We start from the raw sequence: 17,019 nt of genomic DNA, 5'->3' as shown, positions 1-17,019 counted from the left end.
CATTTTGAGAGGCACTGAAAATTAAAAGTGGAGGCATTCTGGCTTGGTGAGTGTATTAGAGAATATAGCCTATGGGGGATCAGAGGGACTTGGTCCCTGTCTCCTATACTGTGGCCTACCCCAATGTACAAAATTCAAAATCTAAAATAGAAAGTAAATCCAAAATATTGAATGATGCATTTGTAAAATGCAAGGGAAATATCCACCCTTCCTGTTATATTGTTTACATTCTTCTTTTCTCCTAAGGCAGTGTTTCACAACCTGGGAGTCGGGACCCCTGGGGGGCGGGGGGGGGGGGGGGTTGCAGGAGGGTGTCAGAGGGGTTGCCAAATATCATCAGAAAATAAAGTATTTTCTGTTGGTCATGGAGGTTCTGTGCGGGAAATCTGGCCCATTCTATCATTGGTGGGGTTCAGAATGCTCTTTGTAGGTGAACTACAAATCCCAGCAACTACAACTCCCAAATGTCAAGGTATAGTTTCCCCAAACCCCACCGGTGTTCACATTTGGGCATATTGAGTATTTGTGCCAAGTTTGGTCCAGATCCATCACTGTTTTGAGTTCACAGTGCTCTCTGGATGTAGGTGAACTACAACTTCAAATCTCAAGGTCAATGGGCACCAAACCCTTCCAGTATTTTCTGTTGGACATGGAATTTCTGTGTGCCAAGTTTGATTGAATTCCATCGTTGGTGGAGTTCAGAATGCTCTTTGATTGTAGGTTAACTATAAATCCCAGAAAACACAGCCAAGTTTGATTGAATTCCATCGTTGGTGGAGTTCAGAATGCTCTTTGATTGTAGGTTAACTACAAATCCCAAAAACTACAACTCCCAAATGACAAAATCAATCCCCCCACAACCACACCAGTACTCAAAGTTGGGCATACTGGGTATTTGGTCCAGTGAATACATCCTGCATATCAAATATTTACATTACAATTCGTAACAGTAGCAAAATTACAGTTATGAAGTCGCAACAAAAATATTTTTTTGGTTGGGAGTCACAACTTGAGGAATTGTATTCAGGGGTCAAGGCATTAGGAAGGCTGAGCACCACTGTCCTAAGGAGAATTCAAAGGCTACCTATCAAAGGTGACAAGAATGAGCCAGATGGTTCTGTTCCAGTACAGTGTGGTTTTGTACGTTCCAGCCTAGAATATGCTGTTTCCATGCTCTTACCCTTGAGTAATGATGTCACAAACATGAAATATTAAGAGAACACCTTGAAGTAAGTAGGCTGTAAAGATAGCTTCCTAAATGGACAAAGTGTTTCTTCCAGACAATTCCTTGTTCAGATTCATAAGACAGAACTGTTTAAGATCATTTGTCTTTCTTCTGTAAAAATCATTTGGATGGAGAGATATCATGAACAGCATCAGGCCTGCAAGAGGATTTTATTCGGCTTGGCCTCAGATTTTATGAGGATCATAGTCTTACTTTCAGGATGGAAGCACAGAATCATTAAATATTATGCTCTTGATGCTGTATGCCACTTTGAATCCCATGTTGGGAGAAAGGCAGAATTTCAAACAGGGAGAGAGAGGGGTAGATAGAAAGACAGTTAGATAGAACGGTATAGAGAAGGCAATCAATTAAAACACTATTTTAAAGAAAATTAAGAAATTTAAAACAGCACACTCAGTTACACATCATTACACCCTTGTCAAGTTTGAAGGTCTAATTAAACAAGATGTCTTTGCCTGCCAACAAAAAGACAACCAATTGGAGAGATCAAACTTTCCTTGAGATTTTCAAAGCTCAGGGACTTTGTTGTATGCCACTTTGAATCTCATTTTAGGGTATCAAGGGACTTCCAAAACCAAGGAGCAACCACTGAGAAGGCTCTCTCTTGCATGTCAGTGAGCGTAGATAATGTGGACCTGAGTCATATAGGAGCCCACCGTGGCACAGCGGGTTAAACCACTGAGCTGCTAAACTTGCTGTTCGAAAGATCAGTGGTTCCAATCTGGGGAGCAGGGTGAGTTTTCACTGTTAAGCCCAGCTTCTGCCAACCTAGCAGTTCAAAAACATGCAAATATGATTAGATCAATAGGTACCACTCCAGTGGTAAGGTAATGGTGCTCCAAGCAATCATGCTGGCCACATGACCTAGGTGTCAATGGACAACGCCGGCTCGTCAGCTTAGAAATGGAGATGAACACCACCCCCAAGAGTCGGACATGACTAGGCTTAATCTCAAGGGGAAACCTTTACCTTCACCTTTTTAAGTCATATAGGAGTGTATGCATTGCTCAACACCAGTACAATGAACTGTATCCAAAAATGGATCAGTAGCCAGTGAAGCTGTTTCAGCAATGGTGTTGTATGCTAACTATAACCAAGTGTGCATCTTTGCCATTGTGGACAGAGCATCAGAAGAATCTTAGCAACAAGGCAAACAAGCCAAGCTCCCCCTCAAAGTTGGAGCTGGAAAGAACTGCAGAATGATTCACTTTTCAGTTCCACAGGTCAAAGGTTGGGAGGAAGGTGCTCATTGTACTCAGAGGCAGGAGAACATTACCAAAAGCAAGTGGAAAATGTAGAAGTGTGTACTTTATATGATTGAGATACAAGTATTGCTATTACAGCCATTTATGATAATTCAGAGAACTACTTTAAATCAGGATAACAGTTTTTACTCTTTCAAGGGATACTTTTAAGGTCCGTTCTAGTGCTGTCGGGAGAAGAATCCAATCTTCTCTTCCTGTTAGATTCCTCTATAAATCTTCCTTCAAGAGATGGAAGGCCCATGACAATTGCATGCAGTGAAGTATGGGAAGCTGCTAGACTAAGGGAGATAATATCTTAAAATCAAGCTCAGCTTGTGGAAAAAGCTCCTGAAGAAGCCCTGATCTAATACCAAGCCATTATGTACATTTCCTAGCCTTTGGAGAGGCTATTGTTGGAAGCAGAGTTTACTTGCACCAAGTTTTTTCCATTAACACATTATTACATTATTTCTCAACACACTGGTTTTGAAACTGTCCTGATTTTCAAAGGCAGTTTGGCTTGGTAAGCAGGTGTACACAAAGGAGAGAAAAGAGTCAGAAATCTGGATACAGGGAGCTGTAGTTCTCCCAAACTTGACTCTGAATATGAGAAAAAAGGGGAAAAAATGCTGGCTTCTTTAACCTATGGTACAATAAGGCAGCATTTCAAGTAGTACTCCTACTAACATCTTATTCACCACAAAGAATCAGTATTTAGTTGCTGTAGTACAGAAAGAGATTATCAGTTGTCTACAACTCAATTCTACATTTGTTTCATTGGTTATGTAGGCTACATTTTACTAACCAGATCAGGGTATATAGTACTGAGGAAAGATTTTCAGATCCCATCTACTCCTGGCTATTTAATCCACTTTGAAGCTAGCTTCAAACGGTGGAAGCAGAAAACAAGCTTCCACACAAGTATATGAAAGGAAGCCCTTTAAAGCACATTAGTGCTCAGTGGTTTGTGTAATCACCATCCGGGCCTCAAACTGGTTCCAGAATTTCCTATGTAATCATCTGCAAAACAAAGCCACTTTCTTTAATACTAGTTTGAAATTTCATTAAACGGCCAGTGTAGATGGAGCTTTTGTCCCATATCTATAACAGGTATGTTTAGTTTATATATTTATTGTGTCAGAAGTGAGTTGAGGATACAATTAAAATGCATTTAAAAGCACAAAGTTTTAAAAACTTGGTATTATCCTAAATGTCCTTTGACCAGAAGCTGGCCACTTGGAGTGCCTCTGTTGTTACTGTGAGAAGGTCCTCCATTGTGCATGTTGTAGGGCTCAGATTGCATTGTAGTAGGTGCTCTGTGGTTTGCTGGTCGAAAGGATCAAGGCATTGATATCTTTTGCCCATCCTCTGTTGGATATCAGCCAGCATGCCAATGCCTTAAATCAAGAAACAGCTTCTTAAGTTTTACAGAGGTACTCGCAGGAACACCTCAGCAAGCAAGAGTCCAAAAGTGGCAGGCTAAACCCCAGCACCTCAATCAGTGGTTGACACTGGATGAGAAACTCCCTCCTGGGTGACCTGGAAGGCACTGAACAGGCTGAGCTCTGGCACCACAAGATGCAGAACTAACCATAAGAAATGGGGCTACAAAGTGGAGCCCACAACATGTGAGGGTGGAGAAGATTTATGTTTTGTGAAGACACAGAACAGAGTCTTCTTAGCTGCTGTTTCCAAAGTGTGGAAGTCCTTTCCATTAGAGGTCCAGCTGGTTTTTACTGAATTACCATCAGCAAGCTTTGGATCTTTCTGATGTAGCTTTTAGTGGGGTATGTTGTATTTCTCTTTTATTTGTGTTTTAAATGTATTTCCAAAACTACATTTAATTTGTGTTTTAGCTTGTACCTTTTAAGCAGAACCATCGTTTAATTTTTCTGTTGTATCAACTGCTGTATTTTTTCCCATTACACGTTGCTTTAAATGCTCTGAACTGCCTTGCATCCTGTGCTGGGAGAAAGACGTGGCAGAATTAAATCAATAAAGACCATACTGATTACCTATTTTCTTTTATGATCCATGTGGAGCTTTCATGATCAATCCGTGAAAAAAGGGTTCCTTCCAATACAGGAGGGTTTGGATCTTTCAGGGTCACACTCAGACGATCTGGAGAAAAATGCACTTGGATCGCCTCTTTGGTGAAGTCGTCACATAAGGGAAAAGAGATGGTCAAATCTTCTTCAGTCTGCTGCCAGTAGTACAAAGGCCCTACAAAAGGTAAAATATGTTACTCCTACGTGTTACCAGTGAATATGAAATACATCCCCCAAACAATTAAATATGCCATGGAAGTGTGCTAAGGAATTCAGGCGTTTTCACAGTAAAAAAAATAGTAGTTATTGGAACACTTGTTACATTTATATCCTGTCTCTCTTGCAATAATCTCAAAGTGGAGTAAATTATTGCTACTCAAAGTGGTCCATGGATAGGGTTCAGTCCCTGAGCTGTCAGCTGTGAGTTTCCATGAAAGAAAGAACTAATTGTAGCCAATGGGAACAAATATGATCCCAGTCCCTGGCACTCTGAGAACAAAAAAAAAATATTGCTTGCTCTTTTGAGCACCAAAAAAAGTAAAACCTATGGGATAATTTACATAAAACATAAACAGTGGGCCAGATTACTGTGTTGTGCTGTCAAAGCAGCCTCCCGTCTGCTCACTGCAATTTCAGAAGTCAGTGCTGTGTCTTATAATCAATCGTATGCATTGCTATGCATGAGGAGAAGGGGACCAATAAATTTTCTAAATCCCCTGCATGTTATCAGTTTGTCTTGAGGCACAACCTTGTGAATCTGCCAAATCCTAGGGTAACAGTCTGCCATATCCTGAGATAATGGCCAGCAAGCTGTTGAGATTTTTAAGCAGACCACATTTCGCATATTTCTAACGTTGGCTGATGCATTGGCAACTTTAAAAGCTTTCTGCTATAACTTTTAATATAAATGTATGACTTCAGGTTTGAATTCCCAAATAAAATGTCATAAAAAAGAAAGTATTCAGTGGCTTCCCCATTCTCTCTCTCATTTATAGATAGATAGATAGATAGTAGTTTCTTTAAAAGAAGTATCAGCAAGAAACTTCAAAATGCTCTATAGTAGCCTCCAGGGGCACAGGGGTTAAACTGCTGAGTTGCTGAGCTTGTTGACTGAAAGGTCGCAGGTTCAAATCCAGGGAGCGGCGTGAGCTTCCACTGTCAGCCCCAGCTTCTGTCAACCTAGCAGTTTGAAAACATGCAAATTTGAGTAGATCAATAGGTACCACTCTAGCAGGAAGGTAACGGTGCTCCATGCAGTCATGCCGGCCACATGACCTTGGAGGTGTCTACGGACAATGCTGGCTCTTCAGCTCGGAAATGCAGATGAGTACCACACCCCAGAGTCGGACATGACTGGACTTAATGTCAGGGGAAAACCTTTACATTTTACCTTACAAGTCAGAATGGTTTAATAGTTTGAGTGTTGGAATCCCTCATGGAAATCCATTGAGCGACTATAGGCAAGTCACAATCTCTCAGCCTCAGACAAGGGAAATGGCAAACCTCTTCAGAACAAATCTTGTTAGATTCGCATAGGATCATCTGAAGTCAGAAATGACTTATAGACACACAGCTATAAACTAAATATATTATGCCAATAGGGAAGGGAGCTAAATGCATTATAGGCAATTCAGAAGTCTATCTCACAGTCAGTTTTAATTGAGTGTTAAGTGTAACACATTATTGTCAATGAAAGCTCATCCATAAGTAATAAAAATTAACTTAGGTCATTTTTACAAAAATAAGCCTTTTCTGCCTTCAACAGAAAGAAACTGAATTACTAATTCAAAATCTGAAGAGTTTCCTTACAGGTTTATAGATCTATATGTTGTAGACTGTGGCACGCAGAGCCTTATGTTGATGAAACCTATTATGCAGGAAAAGAGATCCCACCTAAACACTAGGAAAGGCTCTCTGATGGTAAGAACTGTTTGGGGGGAGTCTCATTCTCTGAAAGTTTTTAAGAAGAGGCTGTCTGTAATACCCAATAGAAGAATTCATGGCTTGAAAAGCCTCCCTGCCTCCTCTATTTGATATTGCAGCCCTGATATCCTTGCTTCATCTCATAAAATATATATTCTATTATATATTCTATTTAATCAGGCTTTTGCAAATGAACATCAACCAAGTACAGAGCTTGTTACTAGCTGTGCTTTTCCTAAAGATATGTTTCAATAATTGTTTTCAATTCTGCTTTTAATTTGATGCTACTTTAGTACCCTGTCTTGTTTTGTACATTTTGCCTTTTTCTAATTAAAATTACAGTGAGTCACCTTGAGTCCCACATTTGGGAAAAGACAGGCTACAAATCCACTTAATCAGTGTTTGGGAGATTTCACCAGAGAATATATCAGTATTTCTGCATCCTCAGACTAAAAATCAGGAAATCAATTAAGGCTGCAGCTCTGAAGCCAAAATACTTTTTGGAAGGAATTTTTATGGCCTGAGACAGGGAAACACAATGGACATGTTTAAACATTTTTAGGGCTGTCTAATTGTAAATTCATTTTTACCAAAAAAAAAAAAAAAGATCTGGAGAGGTGGCAATGGAAGCAAATGATTATGATCCAGGTTACCTTTCTTATTTTCTTCTGCTTTCTCCTTCTCACTTTCATCACAGTTGCTCTCATTGTCCTTTGCAAGTGTGTACGGCTTGTAAGAAATAACCATAAGTCCATCTCCACTCGGTTCTATAGCTGCATAATGAGGCACTGACTTCCCTTGAAGAACTCGCCGCTTGCAGATTTCGTACCCTTGATCACCTGATTTTTAAAAGCCTTTAGTTTTTATAAATATTCAGTCAGAACTACTGCTGGTTTTCCCCCACCACACTGAGCCTACAGTCTTGATCATCATCAACGCACAGACACAATAAAAAGCCTTAACATTTCTTGTAAACACAATATTATTTGCATGACAAAGTGTAAAGGACTTCTTATGTGATTTTTTTTTAAAAAAAATGCATAGCACTGGGGATGGGGGCTGCAGGGCTACGAGACTGTTTCTAGAATCTAATTCTGTTTCCATCTCAGCAATAGTCATGTTGCTTTTAATGCTCAAAATGAGCAACCATTTCTTTCAGTAAGTCAAAGATACTGTAGGTTCTTCCAATTATACTCTAACTAGTACTATGTGGCAATATGTCAAAAGCCTCTCCTCGCCTATCTTTTGGGCATCCATGTTAAGAACCTAGCCTGTTTAATTCCTATTGCATGGCCAAATAAATGTTGATGCTTCTGTTCTGCTGAATTAAACTTGTTTCCTCTTCAATGTGGATTCCTTGGGCTCCTGCAAAAGAGCAGGATAACTAGTCTGAAGGGTAACTTACCACTGTCAATGGGAAATCGAAGAAACACTTTTATTAATATATTAATTCAAGACAATTTATTTATTTATTGGGCTGTTGTAGGTTTTTCAGGCTTTCTAGAAGCATTCTCTCCTGACATTTCGCCTGCACCTATGGCAGGCATCCTCAGAGGTTGTGAGAGAATGATTCTAGATCATGGCCATACCCCCCGAAAAACCTACAACCCAGTGATTCCGGCCATGAAAGCCTTTGACAGTTTATTTATTTATTTATCATGCTATTTATTTATTTATTTCATTTATGCCCCACCTTTCTCACCTTGCAGGGGTCTCAAGGTGGCTTAAAACTCGGGAAAAATTCAATGCCATATATAGACTTAACAATAAAAACAAACCCCATCAACTATTCAACAATAAAAACACATGAACAAATAAACTCACAGAACAATAAAAGCAGATTAAAACATATAAAGTGCTTGATTCCATTCATCCATAATGCTTGTTCATAATCCTTATTTAGACTTATCGAATATTCAGATATTTGCAGTTAAGGCAGCCTTAAATTATGTGTAGACTGCCCTATGCCAGATAATGTATTTTGTATTATGACAATTAGGTATCCCGAATGCAACCCTTTCAAACTCTCACGAAGGCACCTCAACAGGTGGAAGGTTCCCACAGACTAGAATCTGATGCATCATAAATAGCTACAGTTATAAAAATGTGAAGTGCAGTCAGCCCTCCACATTTGCTGGTATTAGGGGCAAAGGATCTAGTGAAAGTGAAAACCTGCAAATAAAGAAAATGCCTTTTGTTTTACCTGAAGGAATACCTCAGGTAAAAACATTTTAGGTTTTCTAGCATGACTGTGTGGTTGAATTCTACAGAATTGCACTGGAGGACATTTCCCATAGAATCATATACTGTAACTAGAAGGGCTATTACAGCTAGAGGGAAGGTTTTTCATCAAGTATGTAAACAATCACAACCACAAAAGTCAAAACTATAAATATATGACTATAGTGTAATCAATAGTTCCCAGAACCATTGATAGGCACACTATACCCACAGTAGTCTCACTTTCCTGCATTTTCTCATTAGGGCTGGATGCCGTTCAGTAAAACAGAAATGATGAATTGAAAATGAAAGTTTATTATTGAGAACCGAGAGACAAGACTGACACAAGTTAGTGACACAAATGTTTTTCTTCCTAAAAAAAATAAAAATAAAATCAATATACAGCAGTCTCAGCAAGTCAGAACAGCCTTATATTCCTCTAAAGAAAAACTATAAAGCAGTCAGCCCACAGTATGCACAGATTCTACATCCATGAAGTCAACCACCTACAGCTTGAAAAATACCCTGCCCTAAAAACACCCAAACGCAAACCTTTATTTTTTCCATTTTATTAAGGGAACACCATTTTACTCTTGCATTGTACATACTGAAACTTGGCCATCCACAGGGTGTCTGCAGCTAAACTTGAGCAGATGCCAAGGGACTGCTGAACTTCAGTTTTCTAGCTATTTGATGGATTTCTCCTTTTTACATGTATTGATCATAATTAAAATTGTCTCCAAAATATTCTTAAAAGATTGAAAACAGCTGTATCTGAAACCGTTAAGATAATCAGATGCCAACAATAGCTGCAAAACAGGATTGGAAAGGAAGGCTGCATTAATTTTCATCCTAAGGTTCTTTTCAACAGCAGGTCATCTATTCTAGGAGACAACTCCTCGGCAACAGAGAAACTGAGCTGGTGCCCGAAGGCATCAGAGTGAAGGAGACAGATTAACACTTCCTTGAATTTAGCTAACGTCTATGTGAAATCCCAAGGAACTATGTATCTGTATTTTTTTTTTTAAAAAAAAAGAATACATTCGAAGAAATGTGACTCCAACTGTGATAAGTATCTGGATAGTACAGGCAGTCCCTGAGTTACAAACATCCAACTTACAAATGACTCATAGTTAAGAATGGGGGTGGACAACAGGAAGTGAGAGAAATCTACCCCTTGGAAGGGAAATTTTCTCCTGAAAGAGTTATCATGGGGAAGAGGTGTCTCCACTGAATCTCTTTCCCCAATCCTTGTTTCCACAACAAGCCGTATTTTTCAAAACCTATTATCACAGGGACAGAAAGTGAAGTGAAGTTTTCTGAACAGAGGCATAGACAACAAAACACAGGGGCATTAACGCTTTCCTATGCTATTCAAAGCTAAATGGTATATATATTTGGTCCAAGTTAAAGTTTAAAAATGTACGTGTTCCAACTTATAAACAAATTCAGCCTAAGAACAAAACTACAAAACCTATGTTGTTTGTAACTTGGGGACCGTGTGTGTGAATAGTATGATTCTGTGTTTGCCTCCAGAATTCTTGAGGAAGATCTGATATTCTGAATGTTTTAAGTGTCCACAAACCTGTCTTATGCATTAAGGCTATGGTATAACGACTAAAATGGAAAGGAGATTCCGGGGGTTGGACTAGATGGCCTACGAGGTCTCTTCCAGCTCTATGATTCTATGCCTACCTGCCCACTCAGTGAGTGGGCTGGTAGGCCATAGAATCACAGAGCTGGAAGAGACCTTGTAGGCCATCTAGTCTAACCCCCTGCCAAGAAGCAGGAGAATTGCATTCAAAGCACCCTCTGATAGATGGCCATCTAGCCTCTGTTTAAAAGCCTCCAAAGAAAGAGTCTTCACCACACTCCTAGGCAGAGAACTCCACTGCTGAACAGCTCTCACAGTCAGGAAGTTCTTCCTCATGTTCAGGTGGAATCTCCTTTCCTGCAGTTTGAAGCTATTTTTCCATGTCCTCGTCTCCAGAGCAGCAGAAAAGCTTGCTTCCTTCTCCCTATGACTTCCCTTCACATATTTATACATGGCTATCATGTGTCCTCTCAGCCTTCTCTTCTGCAGGCTAAACATACCCAGCTCTTTAAGCCGCTCCTCATAGGACTGGTACGCCAGACCCTTGATCATTTGAATCACCCTCCTCTGGACATACTCCAGCTTGTCAACATCTCCTTTCAATTGTGGTGCCCAGGTCTGGAAACAGTATTCCAGGTGTGGTCTGACTAAGGCAGAATAGAGGCATAGAACGACTTACCTGTATCTAGACACTATACTCCTATTTACGCAGGCCAAAATCCCATTGACTTTTTCGCTGCTGCATGGTTAATTTATTGTCCACAAGAACTTCAAGATATTTTTCACATGTACTGCTGTTGAGCCAGGCATCCCCCGTTCTGTATCGTTGCATTTTATTTTTCTGCCTAAGTGGAGTATCTTGCCGTTGTCCCTGTTGAACTTCCTTTTGTTAGTTTTGGCCCATCTCTCTAATCTGTTAGGATCCTTTTGAATTCTACTTCTGTCTTCTGGAGTATTAGCTACCCAATTTGGTGTCATCTGCAAACTTGATGACTGTGCCTTCTAACTCTGTATCTAAGTCATTAATAAAGATGTTGAACAGGACCGGGCCCAGGAAGGAACCCTGCGGCACTCCACTCATCATTTCTTTCCAGGATGAAGAGGAAGCATTGGTGAGCACCCTCTGGGTTCATCCACTTAACCAATTACAGATCCACCTAACCATAGTTTTGCCTAACCCACATTTGTTTGTTAGAAGGTCAGTTCTTAGACAACTGGTGACCGAGTACCCCACAACTGGCAAAGCTGAGGCACACATAGCATTTGTACTCCATCAGCTCCTGGAAAACCTTGTGATAGGATCAACATAGGGTCACCCTAAATCAGAAACTTGAAAAACTTGAAAGCATGCAACGACAACAAAGTTAGCCAGAATAACAAATGTCAACTTCACAAACATGTACATTTTAATGAGTTTCCCTTATGCAAGAAATGGAAAATCAAGAGAAGTACTCACCTTCCTTAGCCATTTTCACAATTGTAACCCACTCCAAGGAGACGTGGAACCCACTCCCTTGTATGTCTGATTCATCTTTTTCAACTCGGAGAAGTAAAACACCCACTGAATGCGTATCTGATTGCAGGAAGGAGATGCTGTGAACTACAATGAAGGGACTCTCAAATTCTTCATTGAATAATATCTAGAGGAGAGAAGGGTTCTTGTAAGTTACAGAGGTTTCTGAATGAGCAAAATGCATGCTTTAGTTCAATGATTCTCAACCTGTGTGTCCCCAGGTGTTTTGGCCTACAACTCCCAGAAATCCCAGCCAGTTTACCAGCTGTTAAGATTTCTGGGAGTTGAAGGCCAAAACATCTGGGGACCCACTGCTTTAGATCAAACAAGAAACTCAAGGTTATGGTAGAGCTACTCTTACTGCCCAACTCCAACATAGGTGTTTGATGATTTACTACTTTGAGTAGTCCTGATATAAATAGTATTCATTGGGAAATGGTTTCAGTACCTTTTGCAGCTATCAAAGCCACAGGTGATCAAGTCCTGTACACAGAGGGGCATAAAAGGAGCCTGATTATCACCCAATCCAGCCATTTTGCTGTTGTCCTTATTCCACTGCTTTCTTCTCTGAATTGAGACCACAAACAGCTTTCTCTCCCTCCTCTGAGAACCAAGCCTTCCTTCCTAGAACTAAGGCAAGCTAAGAGAATTCACTGACGACCAATAAAACTGTTTCTGATGTGATTTTATGATCAGTGGCATCTAAACCCAATTTATGTTAATACAATACTCACAAATTTCTTTGGCTGCATATATTAATATCCAGTTCTCTCTGTGAGTTCAGCTGCAGATTTATGATGTGTGAACAAAATCAAATTTCACATTTCAAGAAACAACTAAATGACAGAGCTTGACTGAAAGGAACACTTCAGTGAAGAAGAACGACCAGAAGAAACACTTTTGAATGCATATTTCTAAGGCTCACAATCCTTTGTGCTTAATGTCTCTTTATTTGCTCCATTTCTTATCAAGTGCACCCTTATACAGAATAATTGATGTAGTATCATCAGAGGTAACAGGAGAGACCACCTGTCAATACAGAACAATGGATTTACTTACAGAAGTTCTATTCCTGGCATTTCAAATCGCAGAACTGAGAAACAAATGCTATAAGCCACAGTGGGCAGTAATGGCATACTTATTTAACTTAGAATAAGGCTGCCTCATGTGTATATATAATTTTGATCAAAAAGACATATTTTTTTTGTATTTCTAACCTATTGTTAGTCCTTATGATCATGGAAACTTTTAAACAGAGTCTGGATGACCATCTATCAGGGGTGCTTTGATTGTGCTTTTTCTGCATGCAGGGGGTGATTGGATGGCCCCTGGGGGTCTCTTTCAACCTTATGACTCTGGAGACCAGGCTCAAATCCTTGCTCATCTATGAAAACCCAGGATGTGACCTTGGGCATGCCACAAACTCTCAGCCTCAGAAAACTCCTATGACAAATTCACCGTAGGCTTGCCCTAAGTTAGAAATGATTTGAAGGCACACAAGATCAACAAACCCGAGTGGATCTGTGGAATCAGTGGGATACCAGCAAGTTCTAACTCACCATTCAACAGCTGATTCAATGGTTCTCCTCAAGCCAAGACAGCTAGTAGCACTGAGATCTACCGGAGCTGTACATCTGATTTCCAGATGCGAGGAAGCCACTACAGTGAGTGGTCCCTGTCTTATATTGTTATAGAAACTCCCCATCCCAGAGTTGTGTTTGGCCACAGTTCTACAAAGGTTCGTGCATATTTTTGCAATGCATGCAGTTTGGATTGATGTGATTTTCTTTTTGAGAATTAGGTCTTTTAAGTCTAACTTTAGCACTAATAAGCTCCCCAGAGTCTTGCCATTTGCATCTGTTACGTGTGTTTTATATACATATATATATATTACCTGACACATACTTAAGCAATTGTTTTGTGCCGCTTTCTGATAAATGAGATTTGGTTTGATGGCATTTTAATAAGTTTCTCCTTATTGAAACAGAAAATAAACATCAAACCTCAACAGCAGCTGTTGGAAACTAGATACTGGGCATTTGACCTAGAATCATAGCATTGTAAGGGACCATAAAGACAGTCTAGCCCAACCCCCTTCCATGCAAGAACACACAATGAAATCACCTATAAACACCTCCAACGATCACCCAATGAGGTAATCTATTCCATTTTCAAACAACTCCTACATTAAAATAAAAATATATATTCCCAGCATTTAGGTAGAATCTCTTTTCTTGTCTCAGTAAGTTGCAATCTATGCCAAGGAAATCAGACTGGCTCCCACCTGAACATCACTTTACATTAAAAAAGGTGGTAAAACCACCATGATACGTCTCACTAAATATGGGAAACTTTCCGTGCAACATATTCAGCTACAATAAATGAACATATATTGGAATACATTTGCCCCATGAATCCAGGATTTTCTGATAATGTGTGATTGCAGTTCCAATTCATTTCTCCAAACTGAATTACAAGGCATCCTTCTGCCTACTTAGCCCAGTCTAGGAGAACAGTTCTTATTCTATCACACTTTATTTCTTTTCTACCCATTCCCAGTTTTCTATCTAGGATTGTCTTTTCCCACCAGGCGCAGTCCTATCTCCATTGAAAAGTTTTTTTCCCCTGTGGCAAACTACTGAATATTGAGTTTTTAATTTGATATTTATTTCACTTTTTGCTACTTAAACTGCCCAGAGCCTATTTGTTAATGGGCTGCCATAGAAATATAAGATTAATAAATAAAACACAAAAAGTTTGCAAACCAATTTAACTATGCATTGAATTGAATGTCATAAATGGAAAGACTGAAAAAATACTGAACATTGCCTCAATTTTTAAACGTTTTATTGAAATATTAATGGCCATATATTCATATAATTTAATATTAGATTACAATATGGATTTTTAAAAAAATAAATGAACTGTGTACATGTTTCTATGTTTAAACCTACACGTTGGTAAACTACCTGAATGTTACATTAAAAAGTAGTCGTACCACTTGCATATAATGCAGCAGCTTTCTGGAATGTTGTGGAGTTTTTAGTGGTTTTCTGCCTTTTACACAATTCTGTACGATTTGGGTAGGACAGTTATTTGTTTATGTATTTTTCTTTTGTATGGCACTGAATGTTTGCTGACTTTGTTGTTCACCACTCTGAGTCCCTTTGGAAAGATAGGACGATAAATAAATGATGATGATGATGGTGATACAGACGGCCTATTCCCTCACACCAGAAGCGACTTGCAGTTTCTCAGGTCACTCCTGACACGACACAAACAAATGATGGTGATTGTGATAATGATGATGAATGTATCTTCTAGTAGGCTTTCCATGACTGCTATTACTCTTGCAGTCTTGAGGATAGCATGGCTCAGGTACCATGATGTTATATAAAGAAAAGCCGTGACCTTTTTTAAAGGAACAAAACAGAAAGTGCTTCTCTTATGTATAAGTTTTAAAATTTTAAGCAAAATCTCAACTCCAAAAACCTGGGGTTATTTATCCTTTTAGTCAATTTTAGTACTGTGCCTCATTTAAGAAAAAAAGGAACCATACCCTTCTCCAGGTAGAGTGGCTAAAAGAAAAGCACTTCATCCATCCAAGGAGAACCAAAATGAAGCACCAACCTTCTGTATTTTCTGCACCATGGCACCATTTCCAGTGTTTTCTGAATAGGAAAAGAGTGGTGGTTTGTTTCCCTCTGAGGTGGCATTGGTGGTTTGCCCTCTATACAAAATGCCCCTTGATTTATCCATGGGTCATACCAAAATCCATAAATTTGGCCCCAAATCTGTCCTTACATATGAAGTCAATTTATACATGGGTATATACGGTAATCCAAAGAGCTATTATATACGGGAAGGTTGGCCCGCAGCAAAGAGAAGCTCCACCAAGGACATCCTCAAACATCTTGGGGTACACAAAAGCTGGAATCCAAAGATCACTCTAAGTGGTAACAGGGGGGAAAGTTACCAGAAACATGCAGTGCTTACTTCCCACTTTTCACAGGAGTCGTTCCCCCGCTTGCCGGTCCGAATGAGATACAGCCTGCCTGTTCCATCCGAAAGGGTAACCCAGGTGGAAGACGTGAAATGTATTGATGCACACAGGCGGTTATCACAAGCTGTCAAGTCTGCAGGGAGCCTGAACACTTCTCTTGGCTTTTTTAAGGCAGTTTCCTGTAAGAAGCAAGGGAACACAGAGCTGAGGTGATAAGACAACTCATATATCCTGATAAGAAGTTCCTTTGTGAGGCTATGGGGCATGTAAGAGAAAGATAAATGACTGCACAGAGCTTGGTAAAATACTTCTTTTATTTCCCTTGTCAGCATGGACACTGGCTAGAAGATTTTGGGCACAATAATCCAAAGAAGTACTGTTTTCCCAAATTCTTTTCTTCTCATGTCTCCTCAGATTTGTATAACACAGAGATTTGTTTAACAAAAGAGAGACCCCCAATGCCAAAGTCAGAGGGTCAATTACACAGGAGAATTGCTAAAAAGTGTTCTCTTTACAAATTTCTATGTCTTCCAGAATTATTCTATGATCAACACAAAAATAAAATCCAAAAATGTGAAGGTCAGACTGTATTCTTCAAATGTTTACTTGACCCTAAGATTAAAACATGTCCCGGCAACTAACAAATAGAAATTACTAAAATAGATAAAGAATTAATATTATATTGCTCTATGTCTTATTTTGGTGGTAGATGCTGCTGGTTTTCCCCCAGGTTTGTGGATTTTCGGTATCCTGACCTGTTTCCTGTACTCTTGGAACCCTGGAACCTTGAATCTCTGGACTGGCTTTTGACTACGATATAGACTCTTGATCCCTGGACTTTGCTCATTGAACTCTCGGCGTTTGACCACTGGACTGGATCTTTTTACTGTGGTGTTATCTTGAACCTGCAACCGTGTTTGCTGTCAGTTTTTACTTTATATTCTGTGGCTGAGTGCTATCTTTATGTTTTGGACTATTAAAACAGCCAAACGGTAAGCGCTGCTTTAATTAAACTGTTTAACACAAACTGGGAGTTTGTTTGGTTCATCTCTACCTGAATACGACAGAGCCCTGGCAATGTGGCACTCTAAAAGTATCTATTTGTGAATTTTCTAATCCCGCCTGTCGAGAGCATAGAAAAAAATCCTTTACGGATTCCAGTTCTCAAAATCCCTTAGCCACCATAACCAAAGGAGAAACTTTACCAAACTCTGGATGGGACTTCCTG

General features: G+C 39.6%; 1 protein-coding gene across 1 annotated transcript in view; it reads right to left on the bottom strand.

Moving 5' to 3' along the window:
* The window catches only part of NUDCD1 (NudC domain containing 1), a 68,982-nt gene that overhangs the window by 37,620 nt on the left and 14,343 nt on the right, over positions 1 to 17,019 (bottom strand). Inside the window, exons 3-6 of the mRNA XM_067467330.1 lie at positions 15,785 to 15,970; positions 11,732 to 11,915; positions 7,115 to 7,300; positions 4,506 to 4,713 (exon numbers count right to left, since the gene is read on the bottom strand). Of these exons, the coding sequence (XP_067323431.1) occupies positions 4,506 to 4,713; positions 7,115 to 7,300; positions 11,732 to 11,915; positions 15,785 to 15,970 (764 nt within the window). The remainder of the gene's footprint in view (positions 1 to 4,505; positions 4,714 to 7,114; positions 7,301 to 11,731; positions 11,916 to 15,784; positions 15,971 to 17,019) is intronic.

The sequence above is a fragment of the Anolis sagrei genome, chromosome 4 (assembly GCF_037176765.1).
Source record: "Anolis sagrei isolate rAnoSag1 chromosome 4, rAnoSag1.mat, whole genome shotgun sequence".
NCBI lineage: Eukaryota > Metazoa > Chordata > Lepidosauria > Squamata > Dactyloidae > Anolis > Anolis sagrei.
Note: the sequence above shows the minus strand (reverse complement) of the source record. Positions and strands in the feature narration are given on the sequence as shown.